The 13,287-nt window shown below is 40.5% G+C and overlaps 2 protein-coding genes across 3 annotated transcripts; both read left to right on the top strand.

Annotated features, from left to right (window-relative positions):
• Positions 1–7: 7 nt before the first annotated feature.
• On the top strand, positions 8–4,977 carry rbm24b (RNA binding motif protein 24b). 2 transcript variants are annotated; one of them, XM_056443594.1, is made up of 4 exons: positions 8–303; positions 627–750; positions 923–977; positions 3,562–4,977. In XM_056443594.1, exons 1-4 carry the CDS (start codon positions 133–135, stop codon positions 3,896–3,898), a joined length of 687 nt encoding a protein of 228 aa, XP_056299569.1. In that variant the 5' UTR covers positions 8–132; the 3' UTR covers positions 3,899–4,977. The 2 variants fall into 2 exon arrangements, with proteins under 2 accessions (XP_056299569.1, XP_056299568.1); XM_056443593.1 differs by having other exon boundaries at positions 627–798.
• Positions 4,978–7,344: 2,367 nt separating this feature from the next.
• grinab (glutamate receptor, ionotropic, N-methyl D-aspartate-associated protein 1b (glutamate binding)) lies at positions 7,345–12,136 on the top strand. Its single transcript, XM_056443592.1, has 7 exons — positions 7,345–7,454; positions 8,039–8,674; positions 8,787–8,890; positions 9,200–9,400; positions 9,795–9,923; positions 10,017–10,160; positions 10,289–12,136. The coding sequence occupies exons 2-7, from the start codon at positions 8,068–8,070 to the stop codon at positions 10,439–10,441; spliced, it is 1,338 nt and encodes a 445-aa protein (XP_056299567.1). The 5' UTR covers positions 7,345–7,454; positions 8,039–8,067; the 3' UTR covers positions 10,442–12,136.
• The last annotated feature ends 1,151 nt before the right edge of the window (positions 12,137–13,287 follow it).

The raw sequence follows: 13,287 nt of genomic DNA, 5'->3' as shown, positions 1-13,287 counted from the left end.
AGCCACAGTCACATCACCGGGGGGCTGCCTGTCCACGCCGCTGACTCTCTCCCTCAACTCTTCTGAACGCTGTTCTTTACTCCATCGGACCTCTTACGACTTCCAGGAAATCGCTTTAACTCGAAGCTCCAAATGATGCACTCGGCACAGAAAGACACCACGTTCACCAAGATCTTTGTGGGAGGTCTTCCTTATCACACAACTGACACAAGTCTCAGGAAATATTTCGATGTGTATGGAGACATCGAGGAGGCTGTTGTCATCACCGATCGGCAGACGGGGAAATCCAGAGGTTATGGCTTTGTAAGTACAAACCTGTTTAGTCAGTTGTAACATCTGATATTTTTAAGTTGGCTTGCACACGTGCACAGTCGGGGAAACGGCCAATTGATCCAGTGTCGGCACCTGTAGGCTGAAAGATTGTAGTGTTTCCTGTGTGTGACAGCCATGGTTATAAATAGGACATGTGGAGCTCTTACCGCAGAACCACTTGTCACCCAGTAGAATATGACCAGACTCCTCTAGATGGAGCTTAAAAATAAATGATCTATAATGTGTAGGTGCCCCCTTATCATTATGACCAAGACATATCCGTGAGGTTAATTGAAATGTGCCGTTTCCTCCAGGTGACCATGGCAGACCGGGCCTCGGCTGACCGAGCCTGCAAGGACCCTAACCCCATAATAGATGGCAGGAAAGCCAATGTGAACCTGGCCTACCTGGGGGCCAAGCCCAGGGTCATACAGCCAGGTGAGGGACTGGACTACAGCTTTGTTTCCCAACTTCAAGATAATCAAGGTGGCATACAAAGACAGTATTTTCTCTTGTAAATGATTGGCAATTTTACAAATTATCAGTGAAAATGATCTCCATTGTAATAGAAAAGTTCAAATGAAACTATAACAACTCATTTTCATTGAAGGATTTGCGTTCGGCATGCCTCAGATCCATCCAGCGTTCATCCAAAGGGCCTATGGGTATGTATGTTAAGATGCAGAAATTACATTTCCTTCACAAAATATGTCAGTCTGAAAGTGAGGACATCTGCTTTTTTCTTTTATGATTTTATATAAAGTGTTTTTATTGTTGTAAAAATGTAATGAGGACATGTGAGTGTGAATGTGTGCGCCTATGCTTGGTCAATACAGGACTTGACTTCATGTTGTCTATCTCTCTCTGATCTGACAGGGTCGGTAACGGTTAAAATAGCTGATGAAGGGACATGATGATTTGAGGAATAGCTGAGTCTGCATTGGGCAGCGCGCTAAAGTGTTACCTGTATACTCTGACATACACAAACGAACTGAAATGGTGACTAGATGCATGGAAGTCTTCTGTTTTCCCCCAGTTTTCCATAGTACATAGATTGGTGTGTGCCTTGTTTTCAGTATGATGTGGTGTTCAGCTTAACTGTGTGCTCATTTCTACTTGCAGTGGGGAAGGTGTGGGGAGGGGGGGTACAGGAGGTTTTTGTGCAAACTTTGTGAGTTTTGATAGGGAGATCTGCAACGGGGTGTTGCTTCTTTTCCCTTTTTAATAATCAATTTGTGCTTTAGCCTGTGGTTTATTTTATTTGACCAGTTTCTTGTTAACATTACATTGATCGTGTTTTGTTGTCAAAGGGGGGTTATTGATCATTCACAGTGTTCATTTTAAAATCCATCCCCCGCAACAAAACAAACACTGGCTTGCATGTGGGAGTTTTTTTTCTGTTTCCTTACCAATCATGCTGTGTTTTTTTCTTTATTAACCCATTGCTTTCACTTGTCGCTTATATCTACAGGTATGCTACTGAGTGTACTTTTGCTTTTGTATTTTGGTCACCACTCCAGTGGTGGTCATTAAACATCCAAACACAACATGTGTTATCGCCACAAGGAACGGACATAAGAATATTGCTTAATTGCTTAATTAAACTTAATTGAAATCTAGGATCAATGTCTGTAATACTAACTTTTGACGTGATTATGAATTCATTTTGTCGTTTCAATGATCTAAAATGTTCACTGCCCTCTCGGTTGGAGACGGAGATCTTAGTAGGTCTCTTCTGCAGCAGCTGTTGGCTACAGTGATCTCCACGGCCTCTCAAATTCAGATGGAAAATGGGAGTCACTCAGCAGCACTGTTAATAATGTATTACACAGACAGGGCCACTCGGCTGTGGACAACAGGTGGGCCGAGCCATGTGCCCATGAAGCCCTTTGGTTATGTGCTGGGATTACCCATGTGTCCTGGTGATTTACAAAGCACCTTTATTTAGCGCTCAACGTGCAGTACCAAAAGATGTTCCTCCCATATCTTACAATAGAGATGGCTTCAGTCCGCTGTGCCCTTTTTAGTTCTTCAACTGTTGATAAGAAGGTCATATCACGAATAAAGGGAACTAGCATGTCGGTTCCCGACTTGTCAAATTGAAAACTATACATGTTATTATTATATTTGTCACAATTAATACGATAATTGTAACATTTTCTGTGATAATTATGCAGCTATAAACCAGCGAGCTCATGTTTACAACAGGGGCGTTTGCATTCCACTTTGTAACAAGAGCACCCCTTTTTGATTAGCCAAGACACCTCCAGTCTGATAGTAGAGGTACATTCAGGAAAGTCACTGAGACAGTAGAGTGTTGTTGGCGGCCATGACAGTCGACGAGTGCCCTGCCATGTGTTACTGAAGGAGAAGATCAGCTTGTCCTTTGGATGACAAGAGGAGCAAAAATAGCATGCTTCCAGCCTCCCTTGTCAGTCAAGTTGGTGTGTGTATGTTAGTGTGGGGGAGTATGTCTGTAAGAGGGGGAGGGGAGCTTGTCTATGGCCAGATATAACCGTTTCACACCTGCTCCTCAGTATATTTACAGAGGGTGACTTTAACACAACTTTAAAGTGGGGGCCATATTTACCCAGATACCCAGGCTTGTATTCATCCATTTATAACCTGCCTGGTCTATATACGGAATATTGCTCTTCTAACGGAGAGCTCCCATTTGATCGAGTCTTTTACCTTTTGAAATACAAAATAACTACAACAGGACCTCAGCAGAAGCTAATACCACTAAGCACCCACTTAATTAGATATCATACTGTGTCATTAGCTCAGCAGCTACATTGTAGTTTATTCCATTTTCAGGAGGATCTATTAACATGTGTTGGCATGCCTGTATGTGTGGTGTTGGTTTGACCATATGTGGACATATTAGTGTCCACTTCTCTTCCTGATATGTTGTTGTGTTGTGCGATAAGCTCGCATCTTTGTCAAATACCATTTTCAGTGGAACATTGGGTGCAGAGCTGGGCTGTGTCTTCTTTTAATGCCTCATCGTCTTTCAGATTCAGGTGTTTTTTTTGCGCTTGTGTTTCTTTGTGATTTTGCTGCTTCCTTAACTTTTTCATTTCTAGGTAGGGTTTTTCAGTTGTTAATGAATGGATTTGCTGTGTTCTGAGGACTGGATTGATGTTTTTGAGGCGCTTGTTTTTCAGTTTTCCATAATTAAGTTTCAGCATAGGAAATAACGACTGGCTGTGGCTTTGCTTTTACCCTGTGTGTCTTTGTGTCCTTCAGAGTCCCAGCACACTACATCTACCCTCAGGCCTTTGTGCAACCCAGCATGATGATGTCTCATGTACAATCTTCTGCTGCTACAGCAACAGCTGCTGGTGCAACTTCCCCGTACCTTGACTATACTGGTGCAGCGTATGCCCAGTACTCTGCTGCCGCTGCGGCTGCATATGAGCAGTATCCATACGCAGCCTCACCAGCACCAACAAGCTACATGACTACAGCGGGGTATGGATACGCAGTCCAGCAGCCACTCGCCGCCGCTGCCACCCCGGGAGCTGCCGCCGCCGCCTTCAGCCAGTACCAACCTCAGCAGCTCCAGACAGATCGCATGCAGTGAAACCATGAAAATTATCGTAAAGGAGGGAAGCAGAGAGAGAGAGGTCCCAAAGTAATAGAGGAAAAGATCCTAGGGGCTGAATGATGGTTGTCCCAGGTGTTTTACTTTGCAGTCCTTCTACCAAAGAGCCTGAAGAAAATCAGCAACAATATGGAGAGACGTGAAGGATTACTGTATATTTTATTCAAGTGAGATCAGTATTTTGTCACTGTTGAACGTGTACGAATATTTAATATGTATTCAGCAGGAAAATATTGAATGTTAACTGAAGTTAACTCACTCAACCATTGCTGAATTTTGTAAATATGTTGCAGTGGAATTTGTATCCAATTTCCAAGGGCATTCACGTCTTATGATCAGGTTTCTTCACCACTTCTTTGAAAACAAACCCCCCAAAAAAGTTTGTTGGGTCATTATGCAGTTTTCAATATTTCATAGTTTTTTGACCCACAACTAGTTTCCTTAAAAAAATATTTTCATGATAATTTGTCAGACAAAATGTCAGCTGAAGATGGTAAAAGCACTGTCTTTTCTTCTCCTTAAATTGCACTTCAAGTAAACCGAACATAAGGGAAGAAACATTGTTGAATGTGAAACTTTCATTTTGACAAAATGTTTCATAATGTGCCTTTTAAATTGTGCTATTTATGTATTTATTTTGGAGCCTTACAGTAATAAACCCTATATGTTGTGTTCATGTGTTAGTCTGAAGCCTTATAAAGAACATGTCGACATGTGCTGCTGTGTAACGATCAAGAGCATGTGGTGGATGTTGGAAGTTGGCTTAACAAAGTGATAAACTGTGTATAAAGAACAAAAGATGAGTAGAAAGGTAGCAATATGCATTTTATGTATATCTAATGTCGTCTCAAATAGATTCTTAATTCTTAAATGTCCCTTTTTATACTTGACCAGTTTGATAAAGGACAGAGTGAGAACTGTTAACTTTTTTATTCTTTACATTTTCGGTCATTAGACATTAAATGTTTTCTAATACAAGGACATCACCTGTTTCATCTTGCATGACTCAAAATAATTCAAACATTTAATATGTGAAATAAAAGGAAATTTACCTTCAACTCTTTTATTCTTCTGTGTTTTGTGAAATATTGTTTTTGCTAATAGACCATATACTTGTTTTGGTGAAATCATGTCAAGTGATGGTCTCGGTTGAGGCGGAAGAATGTGTAACAGGTGGCCAAATAATTCCTTTATAGAGTGCATCGAAACAACTGCCTTTAGTGTTCAGTCACTGTGCTGTCTTTAACACTAGAATGTGAACCGTAGCTAATTATTTTCAGTCATATAGTTGAATTGACTTTTATTGACATCTCTTAGGAAGAAATAGTCAAATCTGTGACTAAATCCTTAACCCTTGTGTTGCCTTCGGGTCAATTTGACCCGATTAAATATTACACCCTCCTGTCGCCTTCGGGTCAATATGACCCGATTCAATGTTTAACCCTCCTGTTACCTTTATATTTACCTTCGCATTGAAAATGCCGGAAGGTTATGTTTTGATCGCCGTGTATTTATTTATTTATTTGTATGCGTGTTATTCGCAAAACTCAAAAAGTATTGAACCGAATCGCATGAAATTTGGTGGGATGATTGTTTATTATCCGGGGACCAGTTGATTAGATTTTGGGATCGATCGGGTCAAAGGTCAAGGTCAAAGGTCATGAACAGGTCAAAATGTTCTTGAATCGCATGAAATTTGGTGGGATGATTGGTTATTATCCGGGGACCATTTGATTAGATTTTGGGATCAATCGGGTCAAAGGTCAAGGTCATGGAAAGGTCAAACTCTTTTTTTACCATAGCACGATACATTTTTGTCCAATTGGCATGCAACTAATGCCAAAATGTTCATAATTCAATGCCCAATCTTGTGATATGCGAAGGTATGCGCTCTACCGAGTGCCCATTCTAGTTACTAACATATTTTACCCTTGAGGTCAATATGACCCCAGCTATTAAAATCTCCAGAAAATTATTAGAATTAATATTGTTTTCCAAGTTTAAGTGTGAGGTACTTTATGTTTGTTTGTTGACTCCCGAAAGAACACCGACATTAAACATTGAATCGGGTCAAATTGACCCGAAGGCGACACGAGGGTTAAATATTGAATCGGGTCAAAATGACCCGAAGGCAACACAAGGGTTAATTGAAACAACCCACAAATCCCAATGGGCAAGATATGCATCCATGAAGATTTGTGTCGCTTTAACCATAGATTGCATTTTTAGGTAATTGATTAAACTTTGAATACTGTTGCATAATTTGATGCTTGCCACTGTTTACATTTTAAATCAACTGAGATTGTGCGTAACTGCTGTGACTATAACATAGTGAGTAGGTGAAGTCCCTTACCTCACTTTACAACCAGTAGTTGAAAAGAAGCTGTTCGCCATATTCCTTCCTGCTGAAAAAAATATATATATATATCCTCAAGATGTGGACCTGTTTTCAATATTTCTAAAGCTTAGAAATTATGATAAATTCTGTAAAAAAAAAGGTAATTGATACTGCACTTTATTGTCTCTTCTGTGGCTGAGCAGACCTAAACAACTGAAACGCAAACTCTTCTCTGGAGCCTATGGTTGTTTGCGATCCCACATTCTATTCCCTGTTGTATTCACCAGTTTACAATCCTTCACTAGTCCAACCACTTTTGTGTCATAGGCTAAGACTAATTCAAATGCTGTTTTGTGACATTTTGAGGGCCCTCTTAGGTCATTTTACTATAGCTATGGTGGCCTCCTGACACCTGCTGGTTCATGGCAGGCACTTCTTATTTCCAAGAATTATGCAGCTAAGCAGTGGTGGAAACGTTTTCACTCATGTAAAGGTGCTACTACATAGAAATACTCAATTAAAAGTCATGCATACAGCATTTTACTTGAACAAAAGTATTCGCATCAAAATACGCTTTAAGTACCAACACTAATAATACTCATGCAGAGTGATGCATTTTCAAAGTATGCTATATGGGATTATTATTATGGGGTTATTATCCTTCTCTTTTTTCAGACAACCACATTTCTTTGCTCTTCACTTTCATTTGGCGCATTTCGAGCATAGGACGTCACAGACAAGCTTTCGTGCTGCGTTCATATCATACCGGAATTATAAGTGATACCGTTTTAGACTTGTAAAAAGCGCTTGTGTGAACATCCGTGTAATAAATGCGACTGGAATAGTCGCACTTTTCTGAAAGCTCTAACGCAGTTGCCATATTAGTACGAACATGTCTGAATATCAAGCAAACATGCCTGTCTTATGTCTGCTAAAGTGTGTCGGAGTAACGTTTGTTTTCTCCACAAATCCAATTTGTATAATCATGCAACCGATGAAGAGAAGGCGATCTCTTTCTGATTCCCTTTTCTACCCACCATCACACTTGTCCTGAACGCGACATCCGCATCGTGGGGGCGGAGAGAAACAGCCGTCAGGGTGAACAAAAAAAATCCAAGTGGGAAAAACCTACGGAATAAATACCCAAAATAATTTTGGAGAGGCTCTGCTGGGATTAAAACGTTGACTGCAAACAATGTGAGTAGTTTTGAAAGACTGAAACTAGCTATCCCAGCCTCTCAGTTGTCCAACCGTTTGGCCCAACGTTATTGTTTGGTTAAAAAAACATGGCCATCTTGTGTTGAACGGTGTAACGTTAACACAAAGCACATGAACTCGTTCTGTATGATAGCTATCAGTTAACTCTGTGCCAATCTCAAATATGCCGTTGAATCTAAGTGTAAAGTCTGCGAGCGAAATTACTCCACACAAATGTTGCCTAACGTAACGTTACATTTAGGAAACGGGCAGAAACTCAGTGGGAAATATGTGACGTTATTAAACCTGGTGTCAGGTTTCGTCTGACCCTCAATTAGCGGCGATGTTAGTGGTGGACCACATCGTCTGCTCAACAATAACACATCGTTGTTTGAATTCAGCCATCGGTGGTTATGAGCTATGATTTAAACCGGAAAAGACCCGTGTCACGTGGGCTCGGTGACGTTATATCGTCTCTCTCCCACTCCGAGCGTTTGTCAACCATTATCATCGAAACACTGCTATCTATTTTTCACTGAATAATCTTACCCGTGTCTTTTTATTTTCTACTTCTCACTCACCAGTGGGTCTGTGCTCCCGATCTAAGCCAGAGATGACCACCGAGAAGACCGCATACGCTCCCATCGAGGGGACTCCATCTCCACCCTCGCTTCCCGGGCAGACCGCGTTTCCTGTCACATTTGACATGAATATACCAAGCCCAAACATGTTTGGGGCCCCTCCTGCTACTGGGTTCCTTGCTCCTGGTGGCCAACCTGCTCCTACTGGGTTCCTTGCTCCTGGATGTCAACCTGCTCCTGGTGGTTTCTTTGCTCCTGGTGGTTTCCCTGCTCCTGGTGGTCAATCTGCTCCTGGTGGTTTCCTTGCTCCTGGTGGTCAACCTGCTCCTGGTGATTTCTTTGCTCCTGGTGGTTTCCCATCTCCTGGTGGTCCACCTGCTCCTGGTGATTTCCTTGCTCCTGGTGGTGTTCCTGGTGATTTCTTTGCTCCTGGTGGTTTCCCATCTTCTGGTGGTCCACCTGCTCCTGGTGATTTCCTTGCTCCTGGTGATGTTCCTGGTGGTTTCCCTGCTCCTGGTGGTCTCCCTTTCCCTCCACCGACTGCTTTTGGACCAGGTGTTCCTGGAGCTTTCGGAATGGGCAAGCCCTCTTCCTCGCCATATTCTCCACCAGGCCAGGGCTTCAATGGGAACTTCAGTGGTTAGTATTTCGAACATTGTTGCACATATATGAATATCTATATTTGTAATTACACATGAACATTCGTCGCGTAACTTAATCAATGTTATGTCTCTGGTTTGCACCGCTGCAGATGACGTTTACCACAGCGAGGAGGACCCACCACCCTTTCATGAGAATCAAGACTTTGATTTCGGATTGGATAACAAGAGCATAAGAAGAGCCTTTATTCGAAAGGTAAGGAGCTAGTGTGGTAATACAGCTGGGAGAATGAGCCCGTCACAGGATCTTGTTTTTTTGTATAGATTAGCATTGTAGTTTTTATTTATATTATTATATTTAATTCTTCACTATTTGTGTATTTCTTTTGCAATTTGAATTGAATTGAAATCAAGTTGTTGATCTAACAAACAAACACAACCTAAAACATAACCTCTGTTTTTAAATGAATCATGTACTTTGATACAACTTTAAAAACAATAGATATTCTTTGTTGGAAATATTGACCCTTTGACCTACTGCCCAATAATCCACTCTTCCCTTTAGGTATTCTTGGTGTTGACTGCTCAGCTGACTGTGACATTCGCCTTTGTGGCTGTTTTCACCTTTGTGGATGAAGTCAAGATGTTTGTCATGGTGAACATGTGGACCTACCTGGTGTCATATGGCATATTCTTCGTGTCAGTTTGTGTGATCAGCTGCTGTGGGAGCGTTCGCCGAAGATATCCATGGAATCTTGTCGCATTAGTAAGTCTGCTCAGATGTAGTCTTTTTCAGAATAAGAGAGAGAGAATAGAGCAGGTACAGCCCAGTGATACTGTGTTAGCGTATCTGGACTACTTAATTGTAGGCCTTCTGATTTATCAATCATGCATCTTGGAAAAACATTTTTATGATTCCCTTCCTTTTAAAATATAACAAATTTACAATGTATTCTGATGTGGTACGGTGGGAGATGAGATGTTTCAGTTTAGAATACAATACCTATTCTTAAAAGTTTACATAGATTAGACTCAGGTTGAGCCTCACAAATAATTATTTGGTTCTGACAAAATGAAATTCCATTTCCTAGTTATGCCTTGAAACTGCACTCCACTCAAACGTCCACGATTGCTGATGTATTTGTGTTTCTTGTTTTCAGTCAGTTCTGACTCTCAGCATGTCCTACATGGTGGGAATGATCGCCAGCTTCCATGACACTGACTCAGTGATCATGGCAGTAGGTATCACAGCAGTTGTGTGCTTCACAGTGGTCCTCTTCTCTCTACAGGTTTGTATCAGTCAGCTCTGGCCTCTTTGCATCTAATGGCCATTGATCATACTCTAATGTGAGCTTAATGTCTTTCTTGGCCTTCTCCAACAGACCAAGTATGACTTCACTTCCTGTTACGGTGTGCTTTTCGTCTGTTTAATTGTCCTCATCGTCTTCGGCATCCTCTGCATCTTCATCCGTAACAGGATTCTGCAAATTGTGTATGCTGGAGTGGGAGCGTTGCTCTTCACCTGTGTAAGTAATCGAGTTGCCATTTTGACCACAGCACTGAAACATTTAAAGGATGTGAGTTACGACAGGTTTCACCCGTTTTTAGAAAAAGAGAAATGTTTGACCCATAGTGGATGTCTTCTATGTTACAGTTCTTGGCGGTGGACACACAGATGCTGCTTGGCAACAAGGAACTGTCCCTGAGTCCAGAAGAATATGTCTTTGCGGCTCTAAACCTGTACACAGACATCATCAACATCTTTCTCTACCTTCTTGCTATTATTGGAAGAGCAAGGGGGGGCTAAGCAGTAGAAAAAACAGGTAGAGATCCTGAAATATAATTGCTCAAGGTCAGGTCTAGAATTGAGTCATAATTTTGGTTTGTTTTGTCTTTTAGTGTTCATTTATCACAGTTTGATAATATTTGGCTTCACCCATTGTAAATGTTTATTTTATTTTAAATAATATATATATATATATATATATATATATTAGGGCTGTCAATCGATTAAAAAAAATTAACTAATTAATCGCAGATTTTGAAATTCATTAATCGCGATTAAAAGTTTTTTTTCCTTCTTTTTAAAGACAAAACTTCACACAGAGCTGTGTTTTCAAAGAGGCTCCTACCTATAAAGTGCCAGCGAGGTATTTAATATTGTGGATGATAAATTGTTTCTTCAGTGAAACATCCAGATTAGTAAAAAAAAAGAAGTATATTGAGACCCCATTGGTCCTGTCATCTTTAACATTGAACACAGCAGAACCAGTGGCCTTGGTAAATGACTGACATTCACATATGTCACGTTAACCCTCTGGAGGCTGGGCTCATGTCTCCATTTTACAAAAAAAATAAATTCACCTTTTAAAGGCGTTTGCATATGACACATACCCACGTGTTCTACATCAAACATTCCAGAACAATCTCAGCTCTATTCAATGAGGCACATTGTCCTCGCGCCGTGTTCTCTGCTCTCTGACTGGCAGGTTGCTATAGAGCCTCACCTGTGAGGTGGGAGGTCCTTTGTGATTTACTGAGTGTTCATTGGTTGTTTTTTTCGCAAAATGTTGACAGACAAACGGATTGACAAATCACGTTGAAGGTTTCGTGTGACGAGTTCTTTCCGCGCCGCGTCACCCGACACGTCGCCCCTCCGTTCCTCTGTGTATCAGAGGGGGAGACGGGAGGAAGGAGGAGCAGGAGGAAACCCGACTGATTCATCTACGAGTTTTAACTGATTTCTGCTCCTTATTTTCGCGGAGAAATAATTGTTTTAAAAACTGAAACAGTGTTAAACCGCACTGCCGTGGCTTGACACTCAGGGGAGTGTAAAAACTTCAACGAACACCGGAAGTAAACAAAGTTGCGTTAATTGCGTTAAAATATTTTAGTGCGTTAACGCGGCCAAATTAATCGCATAGATTAACGCGTTAACGCTGACAGCCCTAATATATATATATATATATCTAGAGTGTCTACGTTGTACTTTGGGGGGGTATTACGGTTTTATCAGCTATTTGACGTGTTGTACAAAACTTTATTTCAATTTAGAAACTTATTTCATACAAAGTCATTAAACAGTATAACGTTTTAACACTAAATGTTCCCAGAGTGTTCAACTGTCACATATTCTTCATTATCAAGGAACATGAACATTGACATGTCATCCATTGCACTTTCAGGACAATCCGACCAGGTTGGCAAATTTAGCCCAGTACGAACTTTATGTAGTTAATACAATTCCGGAGAAGGTTAATAAATTGAACTTGAGTTGGGATTATTTTGTGAAACCACTATTTCCAAGGTCAAGATTGAACTTTCTTGTTTAACCTAGAGGCCAGCAAAAAAAACTAACATCCATCACCATGGCAATTGAGGAAACATAATTTGTTGAAGACTGTGCTATGCTTGAAAGCCCCAGATGAAGCTGTAAGTAGACCTTGTGGTCCAACATGAAACGATCTTTAATGCTATGTATAAAGCTATTTTCTAAACCTGATTTCTGTCGTTTTTTGGCGTGAAGGAATCCTCGCTTGTGCTCACCTGCCTCTGCAACATGGCCGAGAAGAAGGATAGAAAGCCTCTCCTTATTTGCTCGGCATGACTGTCCAAAAACCGGCAAACATTTACAGTTCAACATTTTAGAAAAAACACTGCTACACGATACTACATAATAATCATTGTGTGGGTCAATTTTGAGCACAAAGAAAACAACTTTCCATTCTATGAACGGTAAAACCATAAGAACCTTCACAGGAAGGTAGTTTCCGATTCATATATACTTTACACGTCTGCACGGTGAAACTGCACATCCAACAGCCTTTCTGTTGAAGAAATACTGAGTATATACCGCTGCCTGCTCGGCATAAGGATGTATTGTATGCCCCACTTCATCGATCGTGAGATGAGTGAGTGATGGACCTCTAGACTCAAGGGGGGAGTGTGATTAGTTGAAGGCTATTTCTTCCTGTGGTGGTATTTATTGTTATTTTATCCACCTGTTATTATTGTGATTTATCTTTGGACCGGATGGGTTGATGTAATGTGGATTTTTAATGGTAAGATATGTCTACACATGCATGAAGCTCTATAGAGCGGTATATCTCTCTGGTTTCAAGCCTGATAAATAGCCCAGACCACACATATTGGCCATTATTATCTTATTATTCGGATACATTGGCTTGGAGCCAATGAAGGGATTTCAGTACTGGATTCATATGTTTTTTGTGTATGTAAATACTGGCTGATACATTTTGAATGCGTTGGAGTTCATTTGTTATATTTCTATAATGTTTTGCCTTTTTGAGATGCAGTATGAAGCAGACAGAATATCATGGCAAAGAGATGGAAATGACTTGAACCAGATGCATTGTGATTATGTTGTCAATAAGAAGAGAGCCCAAGATAATATATTTGTTTCCCAACACATTTATTTATTCCAGTATTAGTTAAGTACTCAGACTGAGTTTTGTAGATCAGTAGACTCTGAAACAACCTTGTGTTTGTGTTGCATAAAACACATGAAATACACAAAATATATTTTACAAAGTTATAACTTTGGAAAATATCTGAATTGCTAAAGTATATTATTTGATTTGTATATTTAATTTTTGTTTCGATGTGGTCAGAAATGTTCTGAACACATACATT

Source organism: Pseudoliparis swirei, chromosome 22 (genome assembly GCF_029220125.1).
Source record: "Pseudoliparis swirei isolate HS2019 ecotype Mariana Trench chromosome 22, NWPU_hadal_v1, whole genome shotgun sequence".
Classification (NCBI taxonomy): domain Eukaryota; kingdom Metazoa; phylum Chordata; class Actinopteri; order Perciformes; family Liparidae; genus Pseudoliparis; species Pseudoliparis swirei.
Note: the sequence above shows the minus strand (reverse complement) of the source record. Positions and strands in the feature narration are given on the sequence as shown.

Bases quoted from the DNA above. Each gene is read 5' to 3' on its own strand.
- grinab (XM_056443592.1), top strand. From the start codon at position 8,068: ATGACCACCGAGAAGACCGCATACGCTCCCATCGAGGGGACTCCATCT. The intron at 8,675-8,786 runs GTTAGTATTTCG...GCACCGCTGCAG, and splicing joins CTTCAATGGGAACTTCAGTG to ATGACGTTTACCACAGCGAG. The intron at 9,924-10,016 runs GTTTGTATCAGT...CTTCTCCAACAG, and splicing joins TGGTCCTCTTCTCTCTACAG to ACCAAGTATGACTTCACTTC.
- rbm24b (XM_056443593.1), top strand. From the start codon at position 133: ATGATGCACTCGGCACAGAAAGACACCACGTTCACCAAGATCTTTGTG. The intron at 799-922 runs GTGGCATACAAA...TTTTCATTGAAG, and splicing joins CCAACTTCAAGATAATCAAG to GATTTGCGTTCGGCATGCCT. The intron at 978-3,561 runs GTATGTATGTTA...TGTGTCCTTCAG, and splicing joins TTCATCCAAAGGGCCTATGG to AGTCCCAGCACACTACATCT.